The following is a 26,842-nucleotide window of genomic DNA, read 5'->3' as shown; positions in this document are numbered from 1 at the left end:
AACACACAGGGGGTCAAACCACAGGCCCTACAAACGGTCACTTCTTGAAGATAACAGTTGTACAGTGTGTTCTGCTGTGTTTTCTGATGACAAGATAGGCAAGAGAACACAACATAAAAACTTGGCAAAGAGGTCTTATCGGTGTGTACGCCAAAATGTACAAAATTTGAAGGTGGGCAGTCACACACACATTACATTGAAAATACAGCAAAATCCACAGAAGAAAAGCATCCTGAAATGTGTAATAAACAGTCATGGAAAATATTGTTCTAGAGTTCAATTTTCAACCATAAAATAAGTCAGCGTTCTTTCCATTACGGCCAGTTAGACAAGGATATGATCCAGCAAGTAAAATCCAACAACTAGCAGTGGAGTTGCGGTTTGTCACATGTATACCTGGTGAAAAAATCTAAAGCTTGAAAATACAAAATGCTTCCCTGCATGCAGGACCCAGCAGGTACCACCTGCTCCTCTCCTTATGTTGACGGTGCAGGAAAATTCACACAAAGCGTAAAAAGGGATCCTTACAATCTGCAGATTGAAAAAATGCAATGTATGAAAAATGGAATACACCGACTTGACAAAATAGCTCCTGTGTTTTAGACAAATGGGCCCTAATGATGATGAAGTAGGCGGGTTGAACAGGGTCACGTTTAAGGCGGAAAGAACATGTACGTACACCGGAATTCACACTCTCTGACATTTTTCATCGTCTCTATGACTGGAAAAATCTACCACCTGCAGCCTGCATACTGTGTGTGGGTATTTTCCCGCTGCCGATTGGGTTTGCTGTGTCATGTTTCTGTCTTTTAAACCATCTTGAAAGAGAGCCTATCCAATCATTTACGTTGCTTTAAAATTCAGTCTATTGCTATCATTGATGTTGGAGAAACACTTGATTGTAACTGTAGGCTATGAAAATGGTTTTTCAGAGCTCACCAGAGAAATACATACCATTTACGAAGTGCAATGAGATTTCAGTTTTAGTCTTATCAACCAACCATATAGCAATGGACCTTACATGGCTCACTCGAGAAGAATACCCTGATTGCACACATTCCCAACAGCCAACAGGTGAAAAGTCCAGGGGTCAGAAAGTGTTCTGCCATGTGTTACTCCCAGCCATGAGCCAGCTGATTTCACCAATCCGTTCTACCTCTGAAGAATCCAGGAGATGGAACAAAACACCAGGGAGCATTTTTACTTTACTCACTCACAGCTTTAAGAGCAGCACGTTCAGTCACTCTGACATTTAACACACCGATTCAGACACAGACAAGCACATACTGTACGTATATACACACACACACACACACAGACATACACACGCACACACACATACACACAAACACACATACACACACATACAGACATACACACACACACACACAGACATACACACACACATACACACAAACACACATACACACACAAACACACACACACACACACACACACACAGACATACACACGCACACACACACACATACACACAAACACACATACACACACATACAGACATACACACACACACACACACACACAAACACACATGCACACACAAACACACATACACACACACACAGACATACACACACACACACACACACACATACATACATACAGACATACACACATACAGACATACGCACACACACACACACACACACACACACACAGATACACACACACACACACACACACACACACGAAGGCATACAGGTTCCAACAGTTGACCCAGATTCCCAGACAGAACACCCAGCCAGTACTCGAGCTTGAGAGCAGCAGCCTCATGCAGTTATCACCTCCTGTTGGATGACCTCACGCTTACACCCTGCTAAGTGTGCGCCGCAGTGCCCATGGTCTGGACCGGTTCCAGCCGGCAGCGGGTTTTTAAGCGGGCCAGAACCCGCTTCCCTCGGCCCTCGAAACACCCAAAGTGCTGTTGTGAGTTGTAACCAGCGGGACACGGGCAAAGAAGGTTAAAGCTGGCCGATAAATATCACAGTAAACAACCGTGGATAAACTCCCAGCGTGAGCAGAGAGGCGCGCTTCATGCAGTGGCGCTGTGCATCGACCCCGCAGTGTTGGTCAGGCGCGCCCGTGGCCCGCAGCCCAGCATGGACACACACGTACCTTGTTGAGTCCCTCCATCACCATGTGGGGCAGGTGCTCGTTCAGCATGGCGGGGGAGATGATGACCTCGTCGAAGGCCTTGTTGTCGCCCCACAGGGCTGAGTACGTGGGCTCCTCCTGACCGCAGCTGCCGGGGGGAGAGGGGGGCGGTGAGAGCGCGAACCAGCACCGCACGGCTGTGCAGTGTGCTGCCTCATGGTATAGCAGAGGTGTGCTGCCTCATGGTATAACAGGAGTGTGCTGCAGTGTGGTATAGCAGGAGTGTGCTGCGTCATGGTATAGCAGGAGTGTGCTGCCTCATGGTGTAGCAGGAGTGTGGTGCAGTGTGGTATAGCAGGAGTGTGCTGCAGTGTGGTATAGCAGGAGTGTGCTGCCTCATGGTATAGCAGGAGTGTGATGCAGTGTGGTATAGCAGGAGTGTGCTGCCTCATGGTATAGCAGGAGTGTGGTGCAGTGTGGTATAGCTCCTTCATCCACCCCCACTCCCCCCACCCCCTCTCCAACAACCCTCCCTCCCCCCACCATCTCTCCATCCACCCTCCCTCCCTCCCCCTCTCCATCTCTCCATCATCCACCCCCCCTCACCATCTCTCTGGAGGGTGGTCGTGCACCACGTGGATGATCTTGCCCGGGGGGTAGAGTGGGGCGGAGGCGGAGAGGGCGATACTGAGGTCACTGGGGTGCAGACAGAGGCGTGTGTTCGGGGGGGCCACGGCCTGGGCCTCCGTGCCCTCGTCTAGGGGCAGCTCAGATTTGGGAATGCACTTTGTGCCCCCCATAATGATCCTCCACTGGGACAGAGCAAGGAGAGAACGCCGCCATCAGCTTTAAACCCATTGTGGACTAAGGCGCCCTATAGAAAACCATTAAAAATGCCTAGATATCACAATGCATTTCAACAGTCATGTGTCTTGAAAAATAAGTGTCATATGATCAGAATACAACCCTGGCGTTGGACCCGTTTGTAAGGGGAGATGTAACGCACAGGTCACATCTGTCTGTTAAGGGAGATGTAACAAGCAGGTCACATCTGTCTGTTAAGGGAGATGTTACATGCAGGTCACATCTGTCTGTTAAGGGAGATGTAACAAGCAGGTCACATCTGTCTGTTAAGGGAGATGTAACATGCAGGTCACATCTGTCTGTTAAGGGAGATGTAACAAGCAGGTCACATCTGTCAGTTAAGGGAGATGTAACAAGCAGGTCACATCTGTCTGTTAAGGGAGATGTAACGTGCAGGTCACATCTGTCTGTTAAAGGAGATGTAACACGCAGGTCACATCCGTCTGTTAAGGGAGATGTAACACGCAGGTCACATCTGTCTGTTAAGGGAGATGTAACAAGCAGGTCACATCTGTCTGTTAAGGGAGATGTAACATGCAGGTCACATCTGTCTGTTAAGGGAGATGTAACATGCAGGTCACATCTGTCAGTTAAGGGAGATGTAACAAGCAGGTCACATCTGTCTGTTAAGGGAGATGTAATGTGCAGGTCACATCTGTCTGTTAAAGGAGATGTAACACGCAGGTCACATCCGTCTGTTAAGGGAGATGTAACATGCAGGTCACATCCGTCTGTTAAGGGAGATGTAACGTGCAGGTCACATCCGTTTGTTGGGGGAGATGTAACATGCAGATCGGATCTGCCCATAAGGGGCTAACCACATGATGAAATCAAAGTTCACTTTTTACTCAATTTACTCAATTCTTCATAACCATGCGAACACATCTTAAAGCATAGATTCGAAAAAATTTAAAATGTAAGAATTGTAATACTTGTGTATTTTCACACCAAAGTTTTTTTCCCGTCCACTTCCTGGAAAACGAGATCGTAAGCCATCGTGCACCAGATATGACGTGTATGATATGTCAATTGTCTGTGCATCCTCATTTGTTGTGCCCTCCTCCAGCTGAAACAGAAGTTAGAGCAGCACTAGCTTCTGCGATATGACGTACATACGATACACACAGGAATTTCTGAAGGGCGGGGAGTTAATTTGATTGACGCGAAACGAGGAGGGGGCGGCGTTTTGATTGGAGGGGAACGGAAAAGTGACAGACATACACGCCCCCTGGCACACGATGACCTAAAATCTCGTGAAATCTTGTTTCCCAGGAAGAGGATGAGAAGAAAACGCAGCAGTGAAAATACACAAGTATTACAATTTAATAGATTTTTTTTGGAATATATATTTGAAGACGTGTTTGTATGCTTATGAGGAATTGACTAAATTGAGGAAAAAGTTATTGAATTTAAGTTAAGCTTGTCTTTAAGTCTGCATGACAAACAATGCACTGGTGGGGTTAGAGATAACTGCTCCACACAAACGATTTGCTTGTGCAAACAAGGTTAACTCCTCGCAAACACCTTACGCAAACAGTGGAGTTACACGCAGACATCACAAGCGCACGCAGAGGTAACATCCAGGAACACGCAGGAACGCTCAGCCAACCAGGAACTCTTACCTTTGGCTTGTTGCTCCTCTGTAACACCTCCAGTAGGTGGCGCCGGAACCCTTCCAGCTGAGAGAGACCAATTCTGCAGACAGATTTTATGATGTTTCAATAGCAGGGACTGGAGTGAAAAGCGACAAACACACAAGCACACAAAAGCAGGTATACATGTACAGGCACGCACGCACACACACACACACACACACACACACACACACACACACACACAAGGACACAGCAATACAATCAATGTTGCATACACACACACACACACACACACACACAGTGTCACGCATCTCAAACACACTTATTTCCTGTGCCAGTGACAGTTTTTTGAACAAGTGCTTCACGTGCTAGTGCACTGTTAGCTGCTGACGCAAACCTGGGGACGAGGTCTTTCCCCAGAACCACGGAGGTGACGAATTCTTTCGAGTGCTCCATCGCATCCTCACTGGATGAGAAAGAGAGGGAAGAGGGAGGGGAGGAGAGAGAGAGAGAAAAGTGTGGAGGCAGTGCGGAGGTGCGTATTTTAATCAGTCATAAGCCTGCACAGAAACTTCTCCTTCCCCACGCAAACCGTGCCTGCTGACCCTTCTCTTTGCGTCGCCTAGACAACCAAATCAGTCTTTGTGATAACGGCTCAATTCCAGCGCAGGAGAGGAGAGGTATCTACAGCCCAGGCTCGCCAACATCTAACGGCGGCAAGTTAAACGTTATCTCCAGAAATTATGGCTCTATCCGGGCAGAGCTGCTGTAAACGCAACCTCAGCTTCTTTTTTCTGACAACTCAAGCGAGCCTTTACCCACAACCCCCCGTCCCCCCCCCGTCCCCTCCCGCTCCCGCCCCGCCCTCTCACCTGAGCAGCCCGCCAGGCGGAGAGTAGGAGTAGCAGTGCAGCGTGGGATACTGGGGGCGCAGCAGGAAGGACAAAATGGCGGCCGTGCCTGCTCCCAGGGAGTGCCCCACGATCACCAGGCCGTAGTGCTTGGTGCCCTTTCCCTGAAATACGAGCAGACGTCGTGCTCAGCGTTTCCCTGCAGCATTCTGCCGGGGGCCACATATCCCCGGCGACATATCTGCAGTGCTTATTGGTCTGTCACTCTAGCAGGGCAATCGCAATGATGTACTGTACATTACTTAGGTACGGCAAGTACAGCAGGTTTATCATTTAAGAGTTTCTGTCTGGGGTCCAGGAAAGTTCCGGGTGCGAACCGCGGGCAGGCGACACCGTGTGCTAGTGGAACTGGGAGTATCTGCTTCTCTGAGGTAAACGTAAACGTATCGCGTTACCGTCCGGCTCTGACACGGGAAACCGTCCTGGCTCGAACAGGGCTGACTGACTGGGATTCAAGCCGCTGATATTTTGTTTTCTACACCCCATAGCTGTGATTGGCAACTCTGAAATTGAACTTCCTAGGAATTCGCTGCTGGCCAGAATGTCACAGTGTGACTTGCAGGGCAGTGACAGTAATTCAGCATTGAGAAAGTCAAGAACACAGCCTCAGTATAGACCACTTGTCAAGTGGACAGTGTTCAGGAGTCATCGACCACCCAGGGCAGTAGATGTGCACTTGAGCACATGCTGCAGTATGGAGGATGTCAGTAGTATGGTAGTATGGGAGTATGGTGCTGCATATGGAACGTGTCAGTAGAATGGTATTATAGTAGTACGGGGCTGCAGTATGGAGCGTGTCAGTAGTATGGGAGTATGGGATTATGGTGCTGCAATATGGAGCGTGTCAGTAGTATGGTAGTATGGTGCTGCAGTATAGAGCGTGTCAGTAGTATGGTAGTATGGTAGTATGGAGCGTGAGAGTAGTATGGTAGTATGGTGCTGCAGTATGAAACGTGTCAGTAGCATGGTGCTGAAGTATCCTACCAGGTCTCTTCCAAAGGCCTGAGACAGGATCATCTCCTGCTCCAGCTTCTTCTTAATGTACTCAGCGGAGTAGACCATGCCCTGAGAGAACCACAGAGGAAGAGTAACTGCCTTTCACACATTCCCAGCAACTGCCTTTCACACATTCCCACACTTCCCACCCTAGCCAAAATTACTTCCGGAAAAAAATGACCAGAGGGGGAGGGTGGCGGCTCATGCAAGTTACATGACCAGCAGTTCCTGAATAACATTTTTTGTAGTCATTTCAGCGGACTCTTTTATTCAAAGCCACTTACAATCCCCCTGGAGCAATGTGGGGTAAAGGGTCTTCTTCAAAGGCCCAGCAGCTGTGCAGATCTTACTGCGGCCACACCAGGGCTTGAGCCAGCAACCTCCCGGGTTCCAGTCCTGTACCTTAGCCACTAAGTGACAGGCTGCCCCGATTTGTGACTGTTCGTCAGTTCACGAGGGGACACTGTGATTTTGTTTAACTGCACTACCACCTGTGGTGTACACTGCTAATGTGTGGGAGATTTTGGAGATTTCTGCATAGAACCAGGGAGCAGGTGACACATTCTGAGAGACTCTCGGACCTAAAGACTGCATTCCGAAAGCATCCCAATTTTCCAGTTTGCTCCACGGAATGCAGATACTTTCCTACGCGGAATGCACTCTTCTGTAACGGTTCTGCAGTAAATTACTGTGGCCAGGGAGTAGAGGAAAAGCCCTTTGCTTGCACCACCAATACCGATTTATTACTCTTACTAAAGGAAATTGGTACAATCCTTGTGAGAATACTGTGGATTAGTTTCACCGAGTGCAACTATTAATTCTCGAAAAATGTTGAAGGACTTTCGTAATTACACTCTATTGACCTGGCCCACGTTAGCTCCACTCGCGTGAGGTTCTAATGCACTGCAATGGCATTGCCCTTTTGGGATTTTTACAACTCATTCTAAACGACTTTTTTTTTTTTGCCCCGCTTGCGAGATATGGTTGCCATGGAGGGCAGATTTTCAGCAGATCTTAGCGGGTGTGCTGGTGGGTGGGATTAAAGCTTTTATCTATTAAAGGGCTCACACCCCAGCCAGTTCCCGTGCTGGTGGGTGGGGTTAAAGCTTTTATTTATTAAAGTGCTCACCTTGTGTCCCAGCCAGTTACCGTGCTGCCCCTCCACAGGTAACCGCTCAGAGTCTCCTGTCAGATCCGTCAGTGCGTCCTGAGAGAGAGAGAGAGAGGAGGAGAGTGAGGGAGAGGGAGAGAGAGGAGGAGAGGGAGAGTGGGAGATAGGGAGAGAGGGAGGGAGAGGGAGAGGGGGAGGCAGAGGGAGAGGGAGAGAGAGAGGGAGAGAGAGACAGAGAAAGATGGAGAGTGGGAGAGAGGGAGAGGGAGAAAGAGAGGAGAGAGGGAGAGGGAGAGGGAGAAAGAGAGGAGGGAGAGAGAGGGGGAGAGAGAGACAGAGAAAGATGGAGAGTGGGAGAGAGGGAGAGGGAGAAAGAGAGGAGAGAGGGAGAGGGAGAGGGAGAAAGAGAGGAGGGAGAGAGAGGGGGAGGGAGGAGAGAGGAGAGAGGGAGAGAGAGGGGGAGGGAGGAGAGAGGGAGAGGGAGAGGGAGAAAGAGAGGAGAGAGGGAGAGGGAGGGGGAGGGAGGAGAGAGGAGAGTGAGTGAAAGAGAAGGAGAGAGAGAGAGAGAGATGTGTACATGAGCATATGATCTACGAGCCAGTGTTTCAGTCAGTGTTGCTGTGACAGCGTGTCAGTCAATCTCACTTTGGGTGACAGAGTTCCTCGGATGCTGATGACAACTTTCTTCTTCTCATGATCCACTGCCACAAAGAACGGCGTCTCGTATACCTGAGAGACAAGGGCAGACTTATACAGCGAAATATATAGTGGAAGTAAAGTATCATATATAGGAATAACCTGGATGCAGTGGTGGAAATCCATGGGATAGAAAGGAGAAGGCATTTAAATACATAAGAATAAAGCACACTGCTTACACTGAATAATTCTCAGCTCAACAAAAGTTCATGGAATATGCTGTCTATTAGCACCACATAATAATTTGTTGCCCCCTTTCTGTATAATAAATGAGGCAATACAATTCCTTTCATTTTTGAAATCAATGTGTTCTCCCGTGGAGCCTCCTGTAGAAAGATCACGTGAAACAAAGCGTCAGCTCATTGAGGAGAAAGCTGAAATTCGGCATTCCTTCTGTCGAGTAGCGCGTCTCCTGCCTGAATATCACACTGTACATCAGCCTGAAAACACGAAGCGATCTTCCCTTTCTCTCTACCTCCCCTGGCTGAATATCACACTGTACACCAGCCTGAAAACACAAGGCAAACATTCCTCTCTCTCTACCTCCCCTGGCTGAATATCACAAGCGATCTTCCCTCTCTCCTCCCTCTCTCTCCCGCCCTCTCCCCTGGGGCACTCACGGCATCATGGCAGGAGGTGTAGACAATGTGGACCTGCTTCAGGTCGTGATCCAGGAAGTTCCTGCGGATGGCTAGCACGTTGCAGCCACAGCAGTTGTCCTCCTCCACGGTCACCTGGGAGAGGCGGGAGCCTGACACGGAGAGGCAGCTCCTGAGAGGACACGCACAGTGTCAATCACACTAAACAACCTATCACAACGAAGGGGGTGGTACCACGGGTGAAAAGGGCAATTTGGCTGGATAGGTCAGTTTTGAGAGATTAGCATAATAAGCTTTCTACAAGTGCTGTAGTTTCATAAAATGCATGAACCAATGACCAGAAGCAACTCTAAGTAGTTAATTTAGATGTTTTTATACCAGCCATGTCATGTAAACCAAACTTTAATGGCCATTTTCTAGATTACATTATTTAGTGTAAGAAATGTTCTTTTTTAGCTTAGATATATTTCTATTTTACGGGGTATTTTATTAAAAAAACACATATAAAAAAGTGATTTTAAAAAAATGTTTGCATTTGTGTCCACATTCAAAATATTAAATGGAAAGGGTTTTTTTTCCCCTATTCACCTGTGGTACCTTCCCTTAAGAGGCCCGCATGCATAGAATGCTACATGCTTTCCTGTACAAAAACAGTTTAGTAATCTGTCTGAATTACCAAGAGCGGCAGGCTGTTTATCGACATTCTGCTTGGCAAAAGAGCCGTCCATCAAACAAATAAATAATTTGCTTCATTAACACTCAAGTTCTTAGACTGAGCTGCATTCCATTCAAGAAAAACATGTTGCGTTGTTTCCTCAGGAAATCAGAAAACAGATTTCAGTCACTAAAACTCAAAACAAACGAGTCTACAGAAACAAAAATGTCAACAAGACCATGTAAAACCTAGAAACATTAATCAAAAATAAATATCTCAGTGACTATACAGAAAGAGAACAATCTCTCTAGGGATTTGAGAATAAGCTGACGTCAGTACAATGAAGTAGCTTGAAACTGAACAGACTGTGATGTCTGTAGATCTTAGTTAGTAGTTAGTGAGGAAGTGATTTGAGTGTAAATCAGTGAGTGAGGAGGTGATTTGAGCGTAAATCAGTGAGTGAGGAAGAGATTTGAGCTTAAATCAGTGAGTGAGGTGGTGATTTTAACGTAAATCAGTGAGTGAGGAGGTGATTTGAGCATAAATCAGTGAGTGAGGAAGTGATTTGAGTGTAAATCGGTGACTGAGGAGGTGATTTGAGGGTAAATCAGTGAGTGAGGAGGTTATTTGAGCATACATCAGTGAGTGAGGAGGTTATTTGAGCATACATCAGTGAGTGAGGAGGTGATTTGAGCATAAATCAGTGAGTGAGGAGGTGATTTGAGCATAAATCAGTGAGTGAGGAGGTGATTTGAGCGTAAATCAGTGAGAGAGGTGGTGATTTGAACGTAAATCAGTGAGTGAGGAAGTGATTTGAGAACTAAGTCACTCAGGCTGTGAATCAGACTCGACAATCATCTGTCGGTCAGTCAGTACACAGCAGGGTATCAGACCTGTATGAGGAACAGACCAGGGCCAAATACGTAATTGTTTTGGATTCAAATACTTTTCTACACTTTACTGGTGTAGTGGAACCTATTCCGTACAGATATTAGGAAGTATTTTTTCACACAGCGAGTGGTCACTGTGTGGAACAGCTTGCCAGGACATGTAGTGGAGGCAGAAACACTGGGGGGTTTCAAGACCAGGCTTGATACGGTGTTAGATACTATTTAGCTTTAGGCAAACTAGGCAGTAGGTACACTTAGGGGTGGGGAAAGGCGAGCATTGCTGGGCTGAATGGCCTGTTCTCACCGGTACCTTCTGTTATGTGAAAGACTCTCAAAAACGCAAGCTTTTCTTGGGCGGCTCAATTGCACCAGGTGAGTTCAATCGAGCACAGAAAAGTATTTGAATCCAAAAGAATGAGGGATTTGACCCAGGTCGGGCATCAGCGGTGTGAGGAAGGCAGACTCACGGGCAGGAGCTGGCCAGGCGACACAGCCCACAGGCAGGCTTCCTCATGAGGTACATGGGCCAGCCGTAGGCCGCCAGGGCAAACAGCATGTAGTAGCACACCTCCTTATACATGAGCATCTCGGACTGCGGAGAAGGGGAGAGCACACAGCAATTCAGCACACGTACGTCCCATCGCATAAAGCATTGGTGCTGACAGGCGCAATGAAAACACACTTACACGCACCAGGCAGGGAAACACTACAGCTACAGGAGCCAACACGTCAGATACCAGGGAACGTACCGAGAAATACTGCCCGTCACACACACACACACACACACACATACAAACGAGCACACATGCAAATGAGCACGCTAACGCACATAATGAGCACTGAAACGAACGCTCAGAGATGTGTGTGAGCACACACACGCAGGCACGCACAAACGAGCACGCGAACGCATGCAATAATCACTCAAACATGTGCAAGCACACACACACAAAGGCACACACTAACAAGCACGCTAACGCACGTAATAAGCACTCAAACGAACGGTCAAACGCGTCTGAGCACACACACGCTCAACCGTACGCTCAACACGGCCGCACACCCTCACCGAGTTCTTGAGGTCCAGGTATTTGGTGTTGCGCGTGACTGGCATTCCGGACAGGAAAGCGAGGATGTCATTGTTGGCCTGGTGGTGAGATAGAGGGCAGTCACACACACAGCCCCTCACACACACACAAACACACACACACACACACACACACACACACACACACACACACACACACAGTGTACACACACAGCCCCTCACACACACACACACACACACACACACACACACAGTGTACACATTACCCCACTAACCCCCAAGTCTTTTTTGATCACACACTGACACTTTCCTTTCCCTGTCTCTTGGTTCAAGATGTGGATACAAAAGAGGGCACGGTGGAAGAAGCCTAAAACATCTGGGGTGCCCTGCTGAAAATTGCAGCTAAGACTAGCTGGGATTCAAAGCTGGTTTAAGCTGTGTTTTAGACACTTCTAGCTGGTCGCAACTGGCTGATCCGTGGCTGGTCAAGCCAGTCTGTAGCTGGTCAAAGCCAGTAGATTAACCTGGTGGTCCACTGGTGCACTAACTGACTATATCGCCTGGTCAACAGCTGGTTAAAAGCATCAAAAACACGTCTTAAACTAGCTTGACCAGATTAGGTCGGTTTAAGCTGGAATTTTAGCAGAGGAAATGGGGGATCGCTCCACTGCGGGACTCCCTCTGTTCATGCAGGGCAGAGATACCGAATTTAAAGTGGAATGTTCTGGATACGTGCTTCTAATGTCAATAACAACTAATTATTCATTATAGTGTGAACAAATTAGCTATTCTATAGCAAACTAGAAAATAAATAATATTACCTGTGGAAAATCTCATTTGTCTAACTAATTTATTACTTTCTCCAAGGCAGTGTATAAATTATTTACATGTTCCCATTTAGCCGTGCATAATTATTCAATAATTCATTCAGCAATTCTCTGAAGTTGCTCTTTTTGTAATAGTGCCTATCCAGCCTGATCTCCACTAAACTGCAAAGCAGAATGAGGCAGTTCAGTCGCCGGCCTATTTGCTTTCCCAAGGAAATTAATAATATAAATGACCATATGCTAAATACCAAATAGAATTTATGTAGAGGGGCAGTGTTTGCTGGAACCAGGTAATTGGAATTCCAGTAGCACAGTAGAGAGAGGGGAGGTTGGGCATTAAAACAGGGGCCTGCTCCCAGGCCAGGTCAGCTTTTAAAAACACACCAAATCGCATGTTCACGCACTATCTCAGGGGTGCTTTCACACATACCTTGTTTGGTGCGGATCGATCAAATGTTCTGCTAAGTTTGGTTAGATTTGACCGGGTGCGTGCCAAATAAGCTAAATGTGGTTCTCGGTTCTCTTCCAAGTGAACTCTGTAGCAGTTTGTTGCTGGTGAGAACGATGGTCCGGACCATACATTTTATCCAGACCAATTACAGGAAATGTAGCCTTGTAGACTTGTGGATAAGACGAATATTGTCAACAGAAGGAAATACATACAAAGCTCTGTTTCATGGAGGCGGGTGCAGTTGGAACGAAGAAGAGATCAAGAACCTTCTGAAATATTCTGAAAGCTGATGGTTACATACGGCAGGAGTTGGAGAAAACCCATTAATTAGAGATTAAATAGAGGCTATATTTACAATATTTAGTCAGAAGCTGAACGAGAAGGGATTCGAACTGCCAAACACTGCCGCGTTAAACTTAATATTTGCAATAGTACCTGTCCCTTCTTGGCTATTAGCGTATATCAAAACCAATAAACAGAGGACTATTAGCAGACTCATCATCTTTGGGACAAATCTAAATTGTGAACGAAGAAAACTTTAGAGCCGGCCTTCTTATTAGAAATATAGGCTATTTATAGCAATGCGCCAGTGATGACGACGAATACGACTATTAAAATCCCGAAGTCTGGACAGACTCATATTGTTGGCGTTCTACCAATAAGCGCAGCTGGTAGGTGTAATGATGCCAGATTAAACACAAAATAGCGACACAATTCAACTCGATGCTCCGTCATCTTTCCTGTAACGTCAGGCCAATGGATGGCTGAAAACTGGAATCCCCACCAAATTTCTGCACATAGCAGTTGCTTTATTTCACAATTTTGTGCGCTCGAAACGGTTGAAAACAGTCCACTGGCGGTGACTTTAGCGAACAACCTAGGGTGTAGAGACACACCCTTCCATTCTCTCCTTCTCCTGAGACCGCTGAGACTCCTCTACCTCCTTCCTTCGCTCTTTTTCTCCCCCCCGCCACCGGCCCCTCAATCGCTGATCTGGGCCAGAGTCTGGTCCAGTCTCATCTAGTCCACAGTCTCTAACTCTAACTCTTTCCCTCTCTCCCTCCTCTTGCTCTCTAACCCTTTTCCCTCGTGTATCCTCACTCTCTCTCTCACTCTTGCTTCAAAATGGCGGACCATTAAGACCGCTCACCACTCTCTCTCCCTTCCCCATCTCTCGGTCTCTCACCTGATCCAAAATGGCGGACCATTAAGACCTCTCTACCACTCTCTCTCTCTCCCTTCTCCTGCCCTCGCTCTCTCACCTGATCCAAAATGGTGGACCATTAGGACCTCTCTACCACTCTCTCTCTCTCCCTTCTCCTGCCCTCGCTCTCTCACCTGATCCAAAATGGCGGACCTCTTGGACCTTTGCCTCTGCCTCAAGAGCACCAGGCCGGCGATGATGTCGCTGGGAACGATGTCCAGGTCCCTGAAGAACTCCGCAAACAGACTGGCTATCTCCGAGTACGCGTCCTGGGGGGGAGAGAAGCGGATGTTTATCGAAAGTTTGGAAAGGCAACACAAGCTTTGGCTGGGCTTTAGAGGAGAGAGGGGAGAGAGAGTGCGACAAGGATTATTCAGCTCCAGTCTGCTATTGTACCCGTTTTCGTTTGAGAGAACAACAGCCTTGTTAATGTTCCAAATTAAAGGCATGCCAATTTGCGGTCTGAATTCCACGTTATTTTTGTGTGGATTTAACAGTGTAATGCTGCATGGTCCAGAAGGGGGAGCCACTCACCGACTGGGAGTCCTGAGCTCTGGTGCAGCACATAAAGAACTTGAGTCTCCTGCTCCAGCTGCTGGCTTGACCTTCCTCTAGCCTGTGTCTGAGCCGGGGAGAGAGAAGATCTCTGTTATTAAAGGTACAATAGGTCAGATTTCTGTGTTAAAACATTGTTACAAGACCATTGTAAATCCCATCCGATCATTGAAAAAGCCTCACTGTGTTTGGCACATATTGTACATTACCTATTGTACCTTTAAGTAACAAACAACCCAGTTTTGCGCAAAAACTAATTCGCCAAGTAATAACTGTTCAACCCTTAGCAAAAGAGCCAGCACAGGGAAGTGACATTCACTAATGTGAAATTCTGAAAAACCACCAATCGATTTCACATAAGTGGACTAACCTAGCCAATCAATGGAGAAACTATTAGCATGCAGCCAGTTTATAGTCCAGCGACAGTGTCGCTCGACTGAAATCGAAGAACGTTTTTGAAATTTGGTTGTTGCCCGATGTAGACTATGGTCGTTGTCCTTAACAAAAATATATAAATGCACTCCAGTTGCCCAGAGTATAAACCCAAAGTAGTGAGGGGGTACCTGACTGTGTAAGTAGTGTGTGTGTAAGTAGAGAAGGTACCTGAGTGTGTAAGTAGTGTGTGAGTAGAGAGAGTACCTGAGTGTGTGAGTAGTGTGTGAATAGAGAGAGTACCTGAGTGTGTTAGTGTGTGAGTAGAGAGAGTACCTGAGTGTGTAAGTAGTGTGTGAGTAGAGAGAGTACCTGAGTGTGTAAGTAGTGTGTGAGTAGAGAGTACCTGAGTGTGTGAGTAGTGTGTGAGTAGAGAGAGTACCTGAGTGTGTAAGTAGTGTGTGAGTAGAGAGAGTACCTGAGTGTGTAAGTAGTGTGTGAGTAGAGAGAGTACCTGAGTGTCTGAGTAGTGTGTGAGTAGAGAGAGTACCTGAGTGTGTGAGTAGTGTGTGAGTAGAGAGTACCTGAGTGTGTGAGTAGTGTGTGAGTAGAGAGAGTACCTGAGTGTGTGAGTAGTGTGTGAGTAGAGAGCACCTGAGTGTGTGAGTAGTGTGTGAGTAGAGAGAGTACCTGAGTGTGTAAGTAGTGTGTGAGTAGAGAGAGTACCTGAGTGTGTAAGTAGTGTGAAAGTAGAGAGGGTACCTGAGTATGTGAGTAGTGTGTTAGTAGAGAGAGTACCTGAGTGTGTATGTCGTGTGTGAGTAGTGTGTGAGTAGTGTGTGAGTACCTGAGTGTGTGACTAGTGTGTGAGTACCTGAGTGTGTGAGTAGTGTGTGAGTACCTGATTGTGTGAGTACCTGAGTGTGTGAGTAGTGTGTGAGTACCTGAGTGTGTGAGTTGTGTGTGAGTAGTGTGTGAGTACCTGAGTGTGTAAGTAGTGTGTGAGTAGTGTGTGAGTATGTGAGTGTGTGAGTAGTGTGTGAGTAGAGAGAGTACCTGAGTGTCAGTAGTGTGTGAGTAGAGAGAGTACCTGAGTGTGTGAGTAGTGTGTGAGTACCTGATTGTGTGAGTACCTGAGTGTGTGAGTAGTGTGTGAGTACCTGAGTGTGTGAGTTGTGTGTGAGTAGTGTGTGAGTACCTGAGTGTGTAAGTAGTGTGTGAGTAGTGTGTGAGTATGTGAGTGTGTGAGTAGTGTGTGAGTAGACAGAGTACCTGAGTGTCAGTAGTGTGTGAGTAGAGAGAGTACCTGAGTGTGTGAGTAGTGTGTGAGTACCTGAGTGTGTGAGCAGTGTGTGAGTAGAGGGTACCTGAGTGTGTATGTCGTGAGGTTGCGCTGACGTCGGCGTGTAGCTTTCAGCTTGACGAAGGTGCGGCCCGTGGGGTCGAAGGTGCACATGAGGGTGAAACAGACGCTGAAGATCACCAGCCAGTTACACGCCACGATTCCTGAGGAGTGCAGGAGACAAACATTTAGAAATACAAGTCTCTATAGCTTAAAACAATCTTGAAAAGGCTATATTGTGACGGATTTTCTTCCTTAATATGACCTACCAATCAGAACTCAGAGAAGAGATCTGTTGGTTAAACATGAGACCTTTCTGCACATTTTAAAGCAAGATCGCTTTTTATTTTCATTTCTTTCCTGTTTATAAATTATTTTTTATAAAAAAAGAAGAAAAAGGCCCCGTTTCCAAATTTTGGAAACACTTTTGGATTACTCTTTGTTACTTTTTAAAAATATGATCACCATTTAGAGGTTAGGTTCACTTCTGTTGACTTATTTATTAATTGTAAAAGGCTCTTTGACCAGGCCTGCCCAAATATTTGCACACTACCGTATTTACATAAAGTATGATAGTTTGAAGAACAACATACAATTTCACAGCCGGCTTAACATGGGAATGCTGCCAGCAGTATGATATCAGCCATCTCAAAGTAACTCAACAGTAGGTACACTTTAGTGGTAGGAGAAGGCACGCATGGCTGGGCTTAGTGGCCCGTTCTCGCCATTATGTGATGTGATGTGATGTGATGTGATGTGATGTGATGTGATGTGATGTGATGTGATGTGATGTGATGTGATGTGATGTGATGTGATGTGATGTGATGTGATGTGACGTGACGTTATGTTATGTTATGTTATGTTATGTAAGTTGGTTACATTCCGGAAAGAGCAAATTTGGTTAATTTTCCTTCAAGTCAAAACCAATCAATATCTGATCAGGTTCACAGGGTGACATAAAATGGCATGTACAAAATGGCCGACAAATGAATGCATACATCAGGTTCAAGATTAATGCATTCCCTATACCCACCCCCTCCCCCCTTATCTCAAGCCCACTTCCTTCAACCACACCCTTGGAACCCCCCCCCCCCATCCCCCCCTCCTCACCCAGGGTCAGGTTCTTGGCAGTGATGTCAGAGCACGGTTGGTAGAACCGGACCAGCCAAGCAATTCCCACCACCGCGTACACCAGCTCCACAAGCAAAATAGCTAATAGAGGGAGAAAAAGAGGGGGAGGAAAGGGGGGAGAAGAGGAGAGACAGGAGAGACTGTTGTTGAGCTTGCTGGTATCCAACAACGTGTAAATAATGGCAATTGTCATTAAAGTTGTTATGAAGACGGGAGAGACGATAACCAGAAGGCATCTCACAGTCAGCCCTTCGCATTCTTTGGAGAAAAACAATGTGAGAAAACAGCTCGTAACACAGCCTCGCGCGTGTGACTGTGTGTGTGTGCGTGCGTGTCTTTACCCGTTCATCATTTTAAACAGGGCGAGTCCTGGCTATGAAACCAATCAAAGCGCTTTTAGGCCGCGTGGCCGCTAGGGCCCCCCCCCCTCGAGACCCCTCCTCCCTCCCCTCTCTCGTCCCCGTTAGCCCGGGCCGAGGAGTTAGCTCCATGTTTTTAATCTTATTTTATCTGCCGCGAGACCTTTCCGCTCTCAGTCCCTCCCCCACTGCTGCTGCCCTCAGCTCCCATGCAAACTCTCTACGGCCTGGTTTATTCCACATCGGCGCTCAAGGCAACTGAAAATAGTTATATATTCATCAACAGTTATATGTTCATCAAGACTGAGCAGAATAGACATTCCTTTCATGATTCTCAATGGGGCCAGTGGGTACTCTTCAAAGTGAGACTCAAATGTAAGTTCTTTTTAAATTAGTAATTACATCGCTGTGCAAGAATGCATAAAACAAGGTATCCAAATTGGACGCATCAGAATATTCACCAATCTGTGAGATATCCAGTGTTCAAACCAGTAGCTAGGCATTACCATTAGCTTGATGGCCAGTTTTGTGGAAGAGCACACCAGAACACTAGAATGGGGACAAAAATGGAACTAGAAGTGCTCAAAGGTCAGAGACGTAACATTTGCCTGGATTTGAATTTCCTTTCGCATCTGTTAGCCCTGCTTCATGGGTTGGGCCTAGTCTGCGGAGCTTGCAGCCAGGAAGCCTTTTCATTTGTCAATGTGTAAAAATTCAGAAACCAACATTAGCTGGAAGAAAACAATGCTGAAAAGAACCTCGTTTTGGCAACAGAGCAAAGAAAAAAGCAGAGTGAAGCAACATTAGTGAGACCAACATATACGTTTCCCTCCATTTTAAGTTTGGCTTACAGTGTTGACTGAGCTTGCGATTAGCATTTTTGCTTGCTAGATATTGCCACTCCAGCTCGTTTGTGTAGTCTGTAAACTTCCTGTTCCAGTTTTATTTGACCTTTCTTTTTTTTTTTGTTGTTTTGGGCTCCTTGCCATTGATACTGGTAAGGGGTCTGCAACTGACAGTAATGGAAAAATGTACTGTGTTTGTGTGTGTGTGTGTGTGTGAGGGTGTTTGTGTGTGTATGTATGTGTGTGTGTGTATTTGTGTGTGTATGAGAGTGTGCGCGCGCGCATACCTAGTCTGATGTAGAGCACGTACTGCACTGCGTCGCGGGGCTGTGTGTACAGGATGCTGCCCCTCATGCTCAGCCACATGATGGCGCCCTCGCAGATCAGGCAGCTGACCAGGATGCCCAGGTAGCCCCGGCCGTGGTCCACCAGCGTGACGGAGCAGGACTGGTCCGAGCCGTACGGCAGTCCAAACAGCACCACCGACAGCACCACCAGCCTGAGGGCGGGAAAGCACACATTACCAATGCATCCGCACGATACCATAGGGCTTACTCACACACACACTCATACACACACACACGCACACACACACACACTCACACATACTCACACACACACACGCACACACTCATACACACTCATACACACTCATACACACTCATACACACACACACACACTCACACACACACAAACACATGCTCATACACACACACACACACACACACTCATACACACACACGCACACACACATACTCATGCACACACACGCGCACACACACTCATACTCATATACACACACACACACACACACACACTCTCATACACACATACTCACACACACTCATGCACACACACACGCACACACACACACACACACACATACACATACACACACACGCACGCACGCACGCACACACGCACACACACTCATACACACGCACACACACATACTCACACACACACGTACTCTCATACACACTCATACACACACACACACGCACACACACACACTCAAACACATACTCATACTCATACACATACACACACAGCCTAAATTAAACCTCTCTCACACACACAAAGCCTAAATTACACCTTTACCCACACACACATCTTAAATGAAATCTTACACACACACACACACATAGCCTAAATTAAACATTACTCTCAAACACAGTCTAAATTAAATCTTACTCTCTCTCACACACACAGAGCCTAAATTAAACCTTAGTCACACACATACATAGCCTAAATTAAACCTTACTCACACACACAGCCTGAATTAAACCTTACTCACACACACACACACACAGCCTGAATTAAACCTTACTCACACACACACACAGCCTAAACTAAACAGGCACCTCAAATTAAACAAATGGCACAAGTGAGAGGAGAAAAGATTACCCATCATTCTTCCCGGCCTCTCAAATTGGCAAATAAGGCACCATAACACCAGTAAATCTACACTCAGTGAACACTTGCTGGTGTACAGACGGCTCGTCAAAGCCTTATAACTTTGTGGCAACACAAAGCACAGACATGGTTGATGGAAGTATTTGAAGGGCACAAGTGTACCATCAAGTATCAAAGGCTATGAAATATATGAGGAATTATTCATCATTCACACAGAATGTACTTCAATATAACAAAAAAACAAAGAGTGCCTTTTAATTAATAACAGTACACCAAGTACGCAATTATAAATATCACCAAATGTGAAATGATCAGACAAATTGCATAAAATGTGTCCATTCGCAATGTACAGTCCCCACTGTCCCTTTTTATAAAGTACAATTGAGTACAATGCAGAGGCACGATGGCTCCCTGGACTCTCGCAGTCCATAAGTATTTGGACAGAGGTACAGCACGTGAAAAAATGAATAATGGGGTTGAAGTGCAGACCGTCACATTCGATGTGCACATACATCCACATCAGGTCATCTGTGAAGGCATTACAGCCCTTTTAATACATACACACCCCCCATTTTAGGGAACCAAAAGTATTTTGACAGTTGGATTCTCAGCTATTTCTGATTAGTCTGGTGCATTCAATCGCTTAGTGCATGTACAGGAAGGCTTTCAGTATCTAGTTTTTCTTTTCTTTTTTTTTTTTTTTATAAACCCCCCCGCCACAGTATCCCACACGCCAGGACCAGGGATGACCACCCCAGTTTTATACTGACTGCACTCTAAGTACGGGTACCAACATTAGGCAGCTAACTGTAGCGTGTGCCGGCACCAGACTATAGCGTGTGATAATACCCCCCACCCCCGCCTCACCAGGTGCAGTGCAGGAGGAAGAGGAAGAGGGCGGGGAGCACCAGGTCATCACTGCCCACCGACCAGCGCCGTCGAAACACCACCATGCCCGGCATCACTGCCCTGAAACAGGAAGGAGGGAGGGAGCAGGGAGAGGGAGAGAGAGAAAGAGAGGGGGGGCGGGGAGAGAGTGAGACATTCTATATATCCTGATCTGACTGGTCCACTCTACAATTTTCTGTAAATTCCCTTCTGTTCATTTCCTAATTATTGTTCAATTTCACACATTTATTGTGACACACACAAACACACACATACATACGTACTGTGTGTATTTGGCTTAATAGTCATTAAGTTTAGTCAATGCGCATTGTAGTTTTACTATTATAGGACTATTGTTTTTCAGCTATTTATTTTTTCTTGTGCGTTTGCAATATGTACCTATGTATGCATGTCATGCCAATAAAGCTCATTTGAGTTGAATTGAAAAATGAGAGAGGGAGAGAGACAGAGAGAGATAGATAGATAGACAGATGGGGGAGGGAGCGAGAGGGAGGGGGGAGGGAGAGAGAGCAGAGCACAGAGGATTTAGAAAGAGCGCTACTATGAGGCGTGTAGTGAATGGAAACAACAGTAAATTAGCACTTGACTGAAACGGTGCTAATGACGCCGCCGCACATCAACAGTGCATCGAGCGCGCTTCGGTTTCTGCATCAGCCGCTCTCCGTCTAGCATAGATCGCGTTGAGAGACCGCACGATTCCTCCTGGGTCAGATGAAGGCAGCACACTGGGCCATTATTAAATACAAACCGCAGTACAAGCTGTCAGAATTTAATTTGAGCTAAGAGGGTCATTTTTCCGGAGAGGAGAAAAGCTAGAATCAACATCGACTGTTTGTAGATTATACCCTGGTAAGACTAGTGCGGTTGTCAAGCAGTTGCTAAGGGAGCGTCACATTCTACCAATAATAGGCAAGACAACATATTGTGCGAGTCAATTTAACTGCTCTGGCTCAAGCAGTGTTGTGGTATAAAAAAATAAAAAAATAAAAAAGAACAGTGCTGATTTGTATAACTAGAACACAATAGGAAATGCGTGAAATAGTTAAAGTGTTTAAAAAACAAATTACTAATCTTTGAGATATCACAAGGTGAAGTGGGGGAATACCATCACAGGAAGGATGTGGATGCATGCATGGATTAAATAATAAGGTCAAAAGAATGGATTCGTCCCCCAGTGAGATAACAAAACTATTAAAAAATAAATAAAATACTTCCATATTTCTTGTGCACCATTTACTGTAAATTGTAATGATTGTAATGGTTGAATTTTATTTTATTGGGGGGATGAGTTGATAAGTCTTGAATAATAAGCTGTATTCACACACACACACACACACACACACACACACACACACACACACACACACACACACACACACACACACACACACACAAAGGAGGATATATGAACTTTGCAAAGGTTGATGACAGACTGCCACATAAGCAGCTGTGGAAAGTGCTCGGAATTACTCACACCCATTTCCTGTGACAAATGTACAAATGTGTTTCTAAATTACCTTCTTCAATAATACATTTGGAGCACTTCAGAAAATGTCTCAAACAAACATTTTCACAATACCTGCTATTTACAATACCTGAAGTTAAGTAATATTTTAAAATTATTTTTTAATGCAATTATGGGAAATACTGTCACAAATAGAGGTTACTGTATTTGTTGAACATCCTTGAAGTGCAAGATGCCCATAAAGAAAAAAATGGACATTACTAATTTATAATAGTACCGAATGTGGAAATTACTTGCCACATTTCCAGTTTACATTAGTACTAATGCAAATGGGAGTACTCTCTGGAGAACTGAGCCGAACAGCTGACACTCCTGTGTTGTTACACTGCCAAAAGTGTCCATCTGTACAGCAAAGACAGGACGAACCAAAACAAACATTTACATTCCTGGGCCAGAAGGTGATTAGATCAGTGAAAGAATGCTCCGGATAAAGAATGTTTTTTCCCCCCAGACACTGCTTGACTTGGGGGCGTGGGCTTTAGCCAAGATGAATCCGCAAGAGCATACGTAACCAATGCCGCAAAATCTCAAGTCCTGTAGTGTACTTAAGACAACATTTGCTGCTTGGGTGATTGGTACGTAGTCGAAGGCAACTTTCTGACCAACAGCACCCAGCATTCTATAGTTTTTCCTTCTACTTCTTTGGTTGCTTTCACTACTCATCTCTGATATTCAGCTATATTACATTATCTGTTGTCAATGGATAGCTTGCTATTACTCACTCAGACAAGTGGGTACTGTAGCTAGGGAGCCACTGAGCTTGCTTGGACAACACTTACATGTAGATCCACTGGAGATGTCTATTCAGCTGTTACGGCAGGCCTATATCTGCTGTAACATTCTTTCACGAGAGTGTAGTTAATTGGACAGCTGTACACTCAGCGACCACTTTATTAGGTGGACCTGTACACAATATTAATGAAATTGTGGTGAAACCATTAGCACAGACCAAGAGCAAGGGCATGACATCGGGTGCTGAGATCCAGACCCAGACCAACACCATACCTCGAGTGGCCAAGACCACAAGATCGAGACTCCAGCTCAGCCATACTGGCTCACGCTGACAGGAAGGAGACAGTACAAACCCTGAAGTGGATGGACTACAGCAGCAGAAGACCAATACATTTAAAAGATAAGTTGAATATATAGCACAACATGTAATCACCTAATAAAGTGGTCACTGGGTGTATATGCAGAGATATCTTCTCAGTGAACTTGACAGTTTTACAAACTACCCCGCAAATGAACAGCACAATAAAGCTTTGGCAGAGACACCTCTCTGCAACAAAACAGCTCTACGTATAACAACGTGAAACAAAACGTGTCATCCAAAATGGAGGCCAACCGACTTCTGTCTAAAACTCTAAAAGAGCCTTTTTCGGGTCACTTATTGTATGATTCATGGTAGTGCCACTCAGGAGAAAGAAAAGAACACTCTAGCCTCCAGCCTCTAAATATCTACAGGCAACAGAAGGCAGACCATGCTGTGAATGCAGGATGAGATGGGATTTTTTTTTGTCCACCAACACTGTGCTGGGACAACAAACCCCCGGTAAGAAAGGGTTACCGCTGCAACAACTGTGCATAGATGCCGAATAAGACTGAAAAAGACTTGTCTGTTCATCGGAAACTAGCTGTTGCATTTTGGACGAAAGGACCTTCGTCGCACTTTGACGACGACGGCGTCTGGCAGTGAACAGATTGATACAGGGTGAAACCGTCGTTCCTGGTATATTTAGTACCGTTACATAACAGTCTCTGCGATTTTTGAAAAGAGACCAATGGTGTCCTCATTAACGTCATCGACTTTTAAGTGAAAAACACTATTTTACACAGGCACGTTAAGAGTAGCTAAATACCGCCTTCCATCGGTTTATTCTCATTCTCTCTTTTTGAAGAAGAGATGTTACATAAGCCGAAACATCCTTCTCCCCTTCCCTCCCTCCCTCCCTCTCTCTCGCTTTCACTCTGTTCTTTTTATTCTGATCTCTACGTCGATTCCCAAACGGACGTCAGAAACGAACAAAAGACACAAAAGCAGTCTCAGAATGCTCAGATACGGAATGTCGAACGTCCTGAAAAAAAACATGCAACCATTTCATAAGCTGATAAAACCTGATCCCTCCCTTCCTTCTCTGTCCCTATAAATCTTCTCTCTCCCTCGTTCTCTCTCTCTCGCTCTCTCTCTCTCTCTCTCCCATGACCTACAAAATGCGAATTATCTCATCCTCTCTCACAACATCCAACACCTTCCCCTCCTCCCGCGCTGTCGATCGTTCACAGCGCACATCTTCCCCCGTCGACGTTAATTCAGCTGCTCTGCCACCGCGGGAGCTGACAGTGCTGCTCCCTGTTACTACAGCGACCTGCGGCACTAACTCCACCAAAACTACCAATATCACCAGATTGCTAACCGTCCACACCTGGGTTGCAAGCATGCGTTGCTGTGAAATGACGATTGCCTGAAAATCACTGTACTCTTAAGCCACCTATTTGCAATCATGTGATTTTGTCACAGGTGTTAAAACCGCATGGGTCGATCCGTGGTTTATCAATCGCACAGCTAACATGTCAGTACTTTAACCCACGCCGAAGGGAATGGTGCCAGAATGACATCACCCAGGCAAAGACCCCCATTTGCTCCGCTGTCAAGAACAGAATATTTAGTGGAGGCGGCAGCTCAAATTAAACTAAGAAAGCACTCAGATAGCCTATGTCTTAAATATTGGAAAAAGAGAAAACCACAGAGCTGTCACCAGTGCGCACCATTCTCGCATTCAATTAAGACACTTGAATGATAAGACTTAAATGGCATGCAGAGGATGAGTGACAGGCCAATGACATTATGACTTCAAATGTGATTCTGCAGCTAGAGATAATAGAGATCAAATATTTGGTTCTGAGTCATGAAATACAGACTATGCCAATTATTCCAAGGGTAGTAATACCAATATGCTACTGATTATGATTTCAGGGTGGAGACAGGATATCACAAGTCATCATTCCGGGGGCGAGGGTGGAGTTGCCTTTTGAATTCAGAAGTTGCTTTCCTGCAGTTTTAATACAGGGTGACAAAGGATGACAAATACTATTCACATTTAAGTAAATTATCAAATAACAGCCCCACCTGCAAAGCATTTACAGGAAAAACGTGCAATGCATAAAAATACTCGAGGACAAGCTGGCATGTTCATCGCAGTAATCAGTATTAGTATTGACAATTTTAGCTAAAAAAACAGCCTTAGTTACCAAACAGTGCCAGTAGTCAGGTCTATCCAATCAATTACCGAATGAAGAACACTACCCTAACACTAAATGAAACTATCATTGAATTATAGCTTACCATGTCAATACAAAGCTCTTGGCTTGGCATTTGCTACATCTTAATGCGAAATAATCTAATGAACCAGCAGAATCCAACAGTTACCATCACGTAACTTCGATCGACTTCAGGTTTCCCTTCCTGAGAGGGGAATAGGGTCGTGTTTTCTCTGAGCCGGTAGAGGTCACGGCGCCTCTTACTCCATTGTGAAGAGGCGGAACGGCAGTGACAGCTTTCCAGCACATCTTGATTTATTACTGCATGCGAAGGCTTGTTAACAATGTCACCGAGCCCCCTGTGCCTGCATTCGCCACGTGTGCCGCAAAGGACTCTGGGTAATAGGACTACAGCAAAAATCTGCACAGTCTAGACAGGTATGCGCGCGCACACACACACCACAAAAATGGGCCATTCTGTGCCTTATTGCCAGGTTACTTTAAACAATTCAGATGTTTGAGTTACTTACGGACTGCACCGTACTGTATTTGGACAGTGACACAATTTTTGTTGGATATGCAACAGCCTATTGGATTTGAAATTAAAGAATTAAATGAAAGAATTGCAGACTGTCAGTATTTCCTGAGGGTATTTCCTACGGCATATCGGTTCATCCATGTTGGAATTCGATCCCTTTCTATATAGTCCCCCCTATTTTAGGTCAGCAAAAGTAATTTATTCAGTAATTAGCTGCAAATCCTTTGCTCTTGATGACTGCCTGAAGTCGACACATCACAGACATCACCAGACGCTGGGTATGTTCCCTGGTGATGCTCTGTCAGACCTGTACGGCAGCCATTTTGAATCACTTTCAGCCATTTCTGCCTTCAGCGAGTGAAACACATGTTCAATTGTATTCAGGTCAGGTGATTGACTCGGCCAGCCAAGAACATGTCGATCCTAAAAACTCACTGGTTGCTTTCCTGTAGCAGTATGCTTGGGCTCATTGTTCCGCTGCAAGGTGAAACGGCGTCCAAAACATTTTGAGGCATTTTGTTGGATCCGAGCAGATGTTTCACAATTCATCCTGCTGCCATGGTAGTCATTGATGTTTGTCACACCGTTGATTAATACACGCCAACCAGTTCCAGTGGCAGCCCTGTATGCCCATG

General features: G+C 45.8%; 1 protein-coding gene across 2 annotated transcripts in view; it reads right to left on the bottom strand.

Moving 5' to 3' along the window:
• Positions 1-26,842, bottom strand: part of dagla (diacylglycerol lipase, alpha) — a 57,817-nt gene that overhangs the window by 14,319 nt on the left and 16,656 nt on the right. The window contains exons 2-18 of one of the 2 annotated variants that reach the window (XM_061245184.1): positions 20,845-20,946; positions 18,848-19,059; positions 17,336-17,437; positions 16,251-16,389; positions 14,491-14,578; positions 14,091-14,225; positions 11,496-11,573; positions 10,900-11,024; positions 8,909-9,059; positions 8,238-8,321; positions 7,611-7,688; positions 6,470-6,550; positions 5,447-5,589; positions 4,972-5,040; positions 4,602-4,674; positions 2,722-2,927; positions 2,137-2,263 (exon numbers count right to left, since the gene is read on the bottom strand). In XM_061245184.1, the coding sequence (XP_061101168.1) occupies positions 2,137-2,263; positions 2,722-2,927; positions 4,602-4,674; positions 4,972-5,040; positions 5,447-5,589; positions 6,470-6,550; positions 7,611-7,688; positions 8,238-8,321; positions 8,909-9,059; positions 10,900-11,024; positions 11,496-11,573; positions 14,091-14,225; positions 14,491-14,578; positions 16,251-16,389; positions 17,336-17,437; positions 18,848-19,059; positions 20,845-20,939 (1,986 nt within the window). In that variant the 5' untranslated portion in view covers positions 20,940-20,946. The remainder of the gene's footprint in view (positions 1-2,136; positions 2,264-2,721; positions 2,928-4,601; positions 4,675-4,971; positions 5,041-5,446; positions 5,590-6,469; positions 6,551-7,610; positions 7,689-8,237; positions 8,322-8,908; positions 9,060-10,899; positions 11,025-11,495; positions 11,574-14,090; positions 14,226-14,490; positions 14,579-16,250; positions 16,390-17,335; positions 17,438-18,847; positions 19,060-20,844; positions 20,947-26,842) is intronic. The other variant, XM_061245185.1, reaches the window with a different exon arrangement.

Source organism: Conger conger, chromosome 6 (assembly GCF_963514075.1).
Source record: "Conger conger chromosome 6, fConCon1.1, whole genome shotgun sequence".
Lineage (NCBI taxonomy): Eukaryota > Metazoa > Chordata > Actinopteri > Anguilliformes > Congridae > Conger > Conger conger.
Note: the sequence above shows the minus strand (reverse complement) of the source record. Positions and strands in the feature narration are given on the sequence as shown.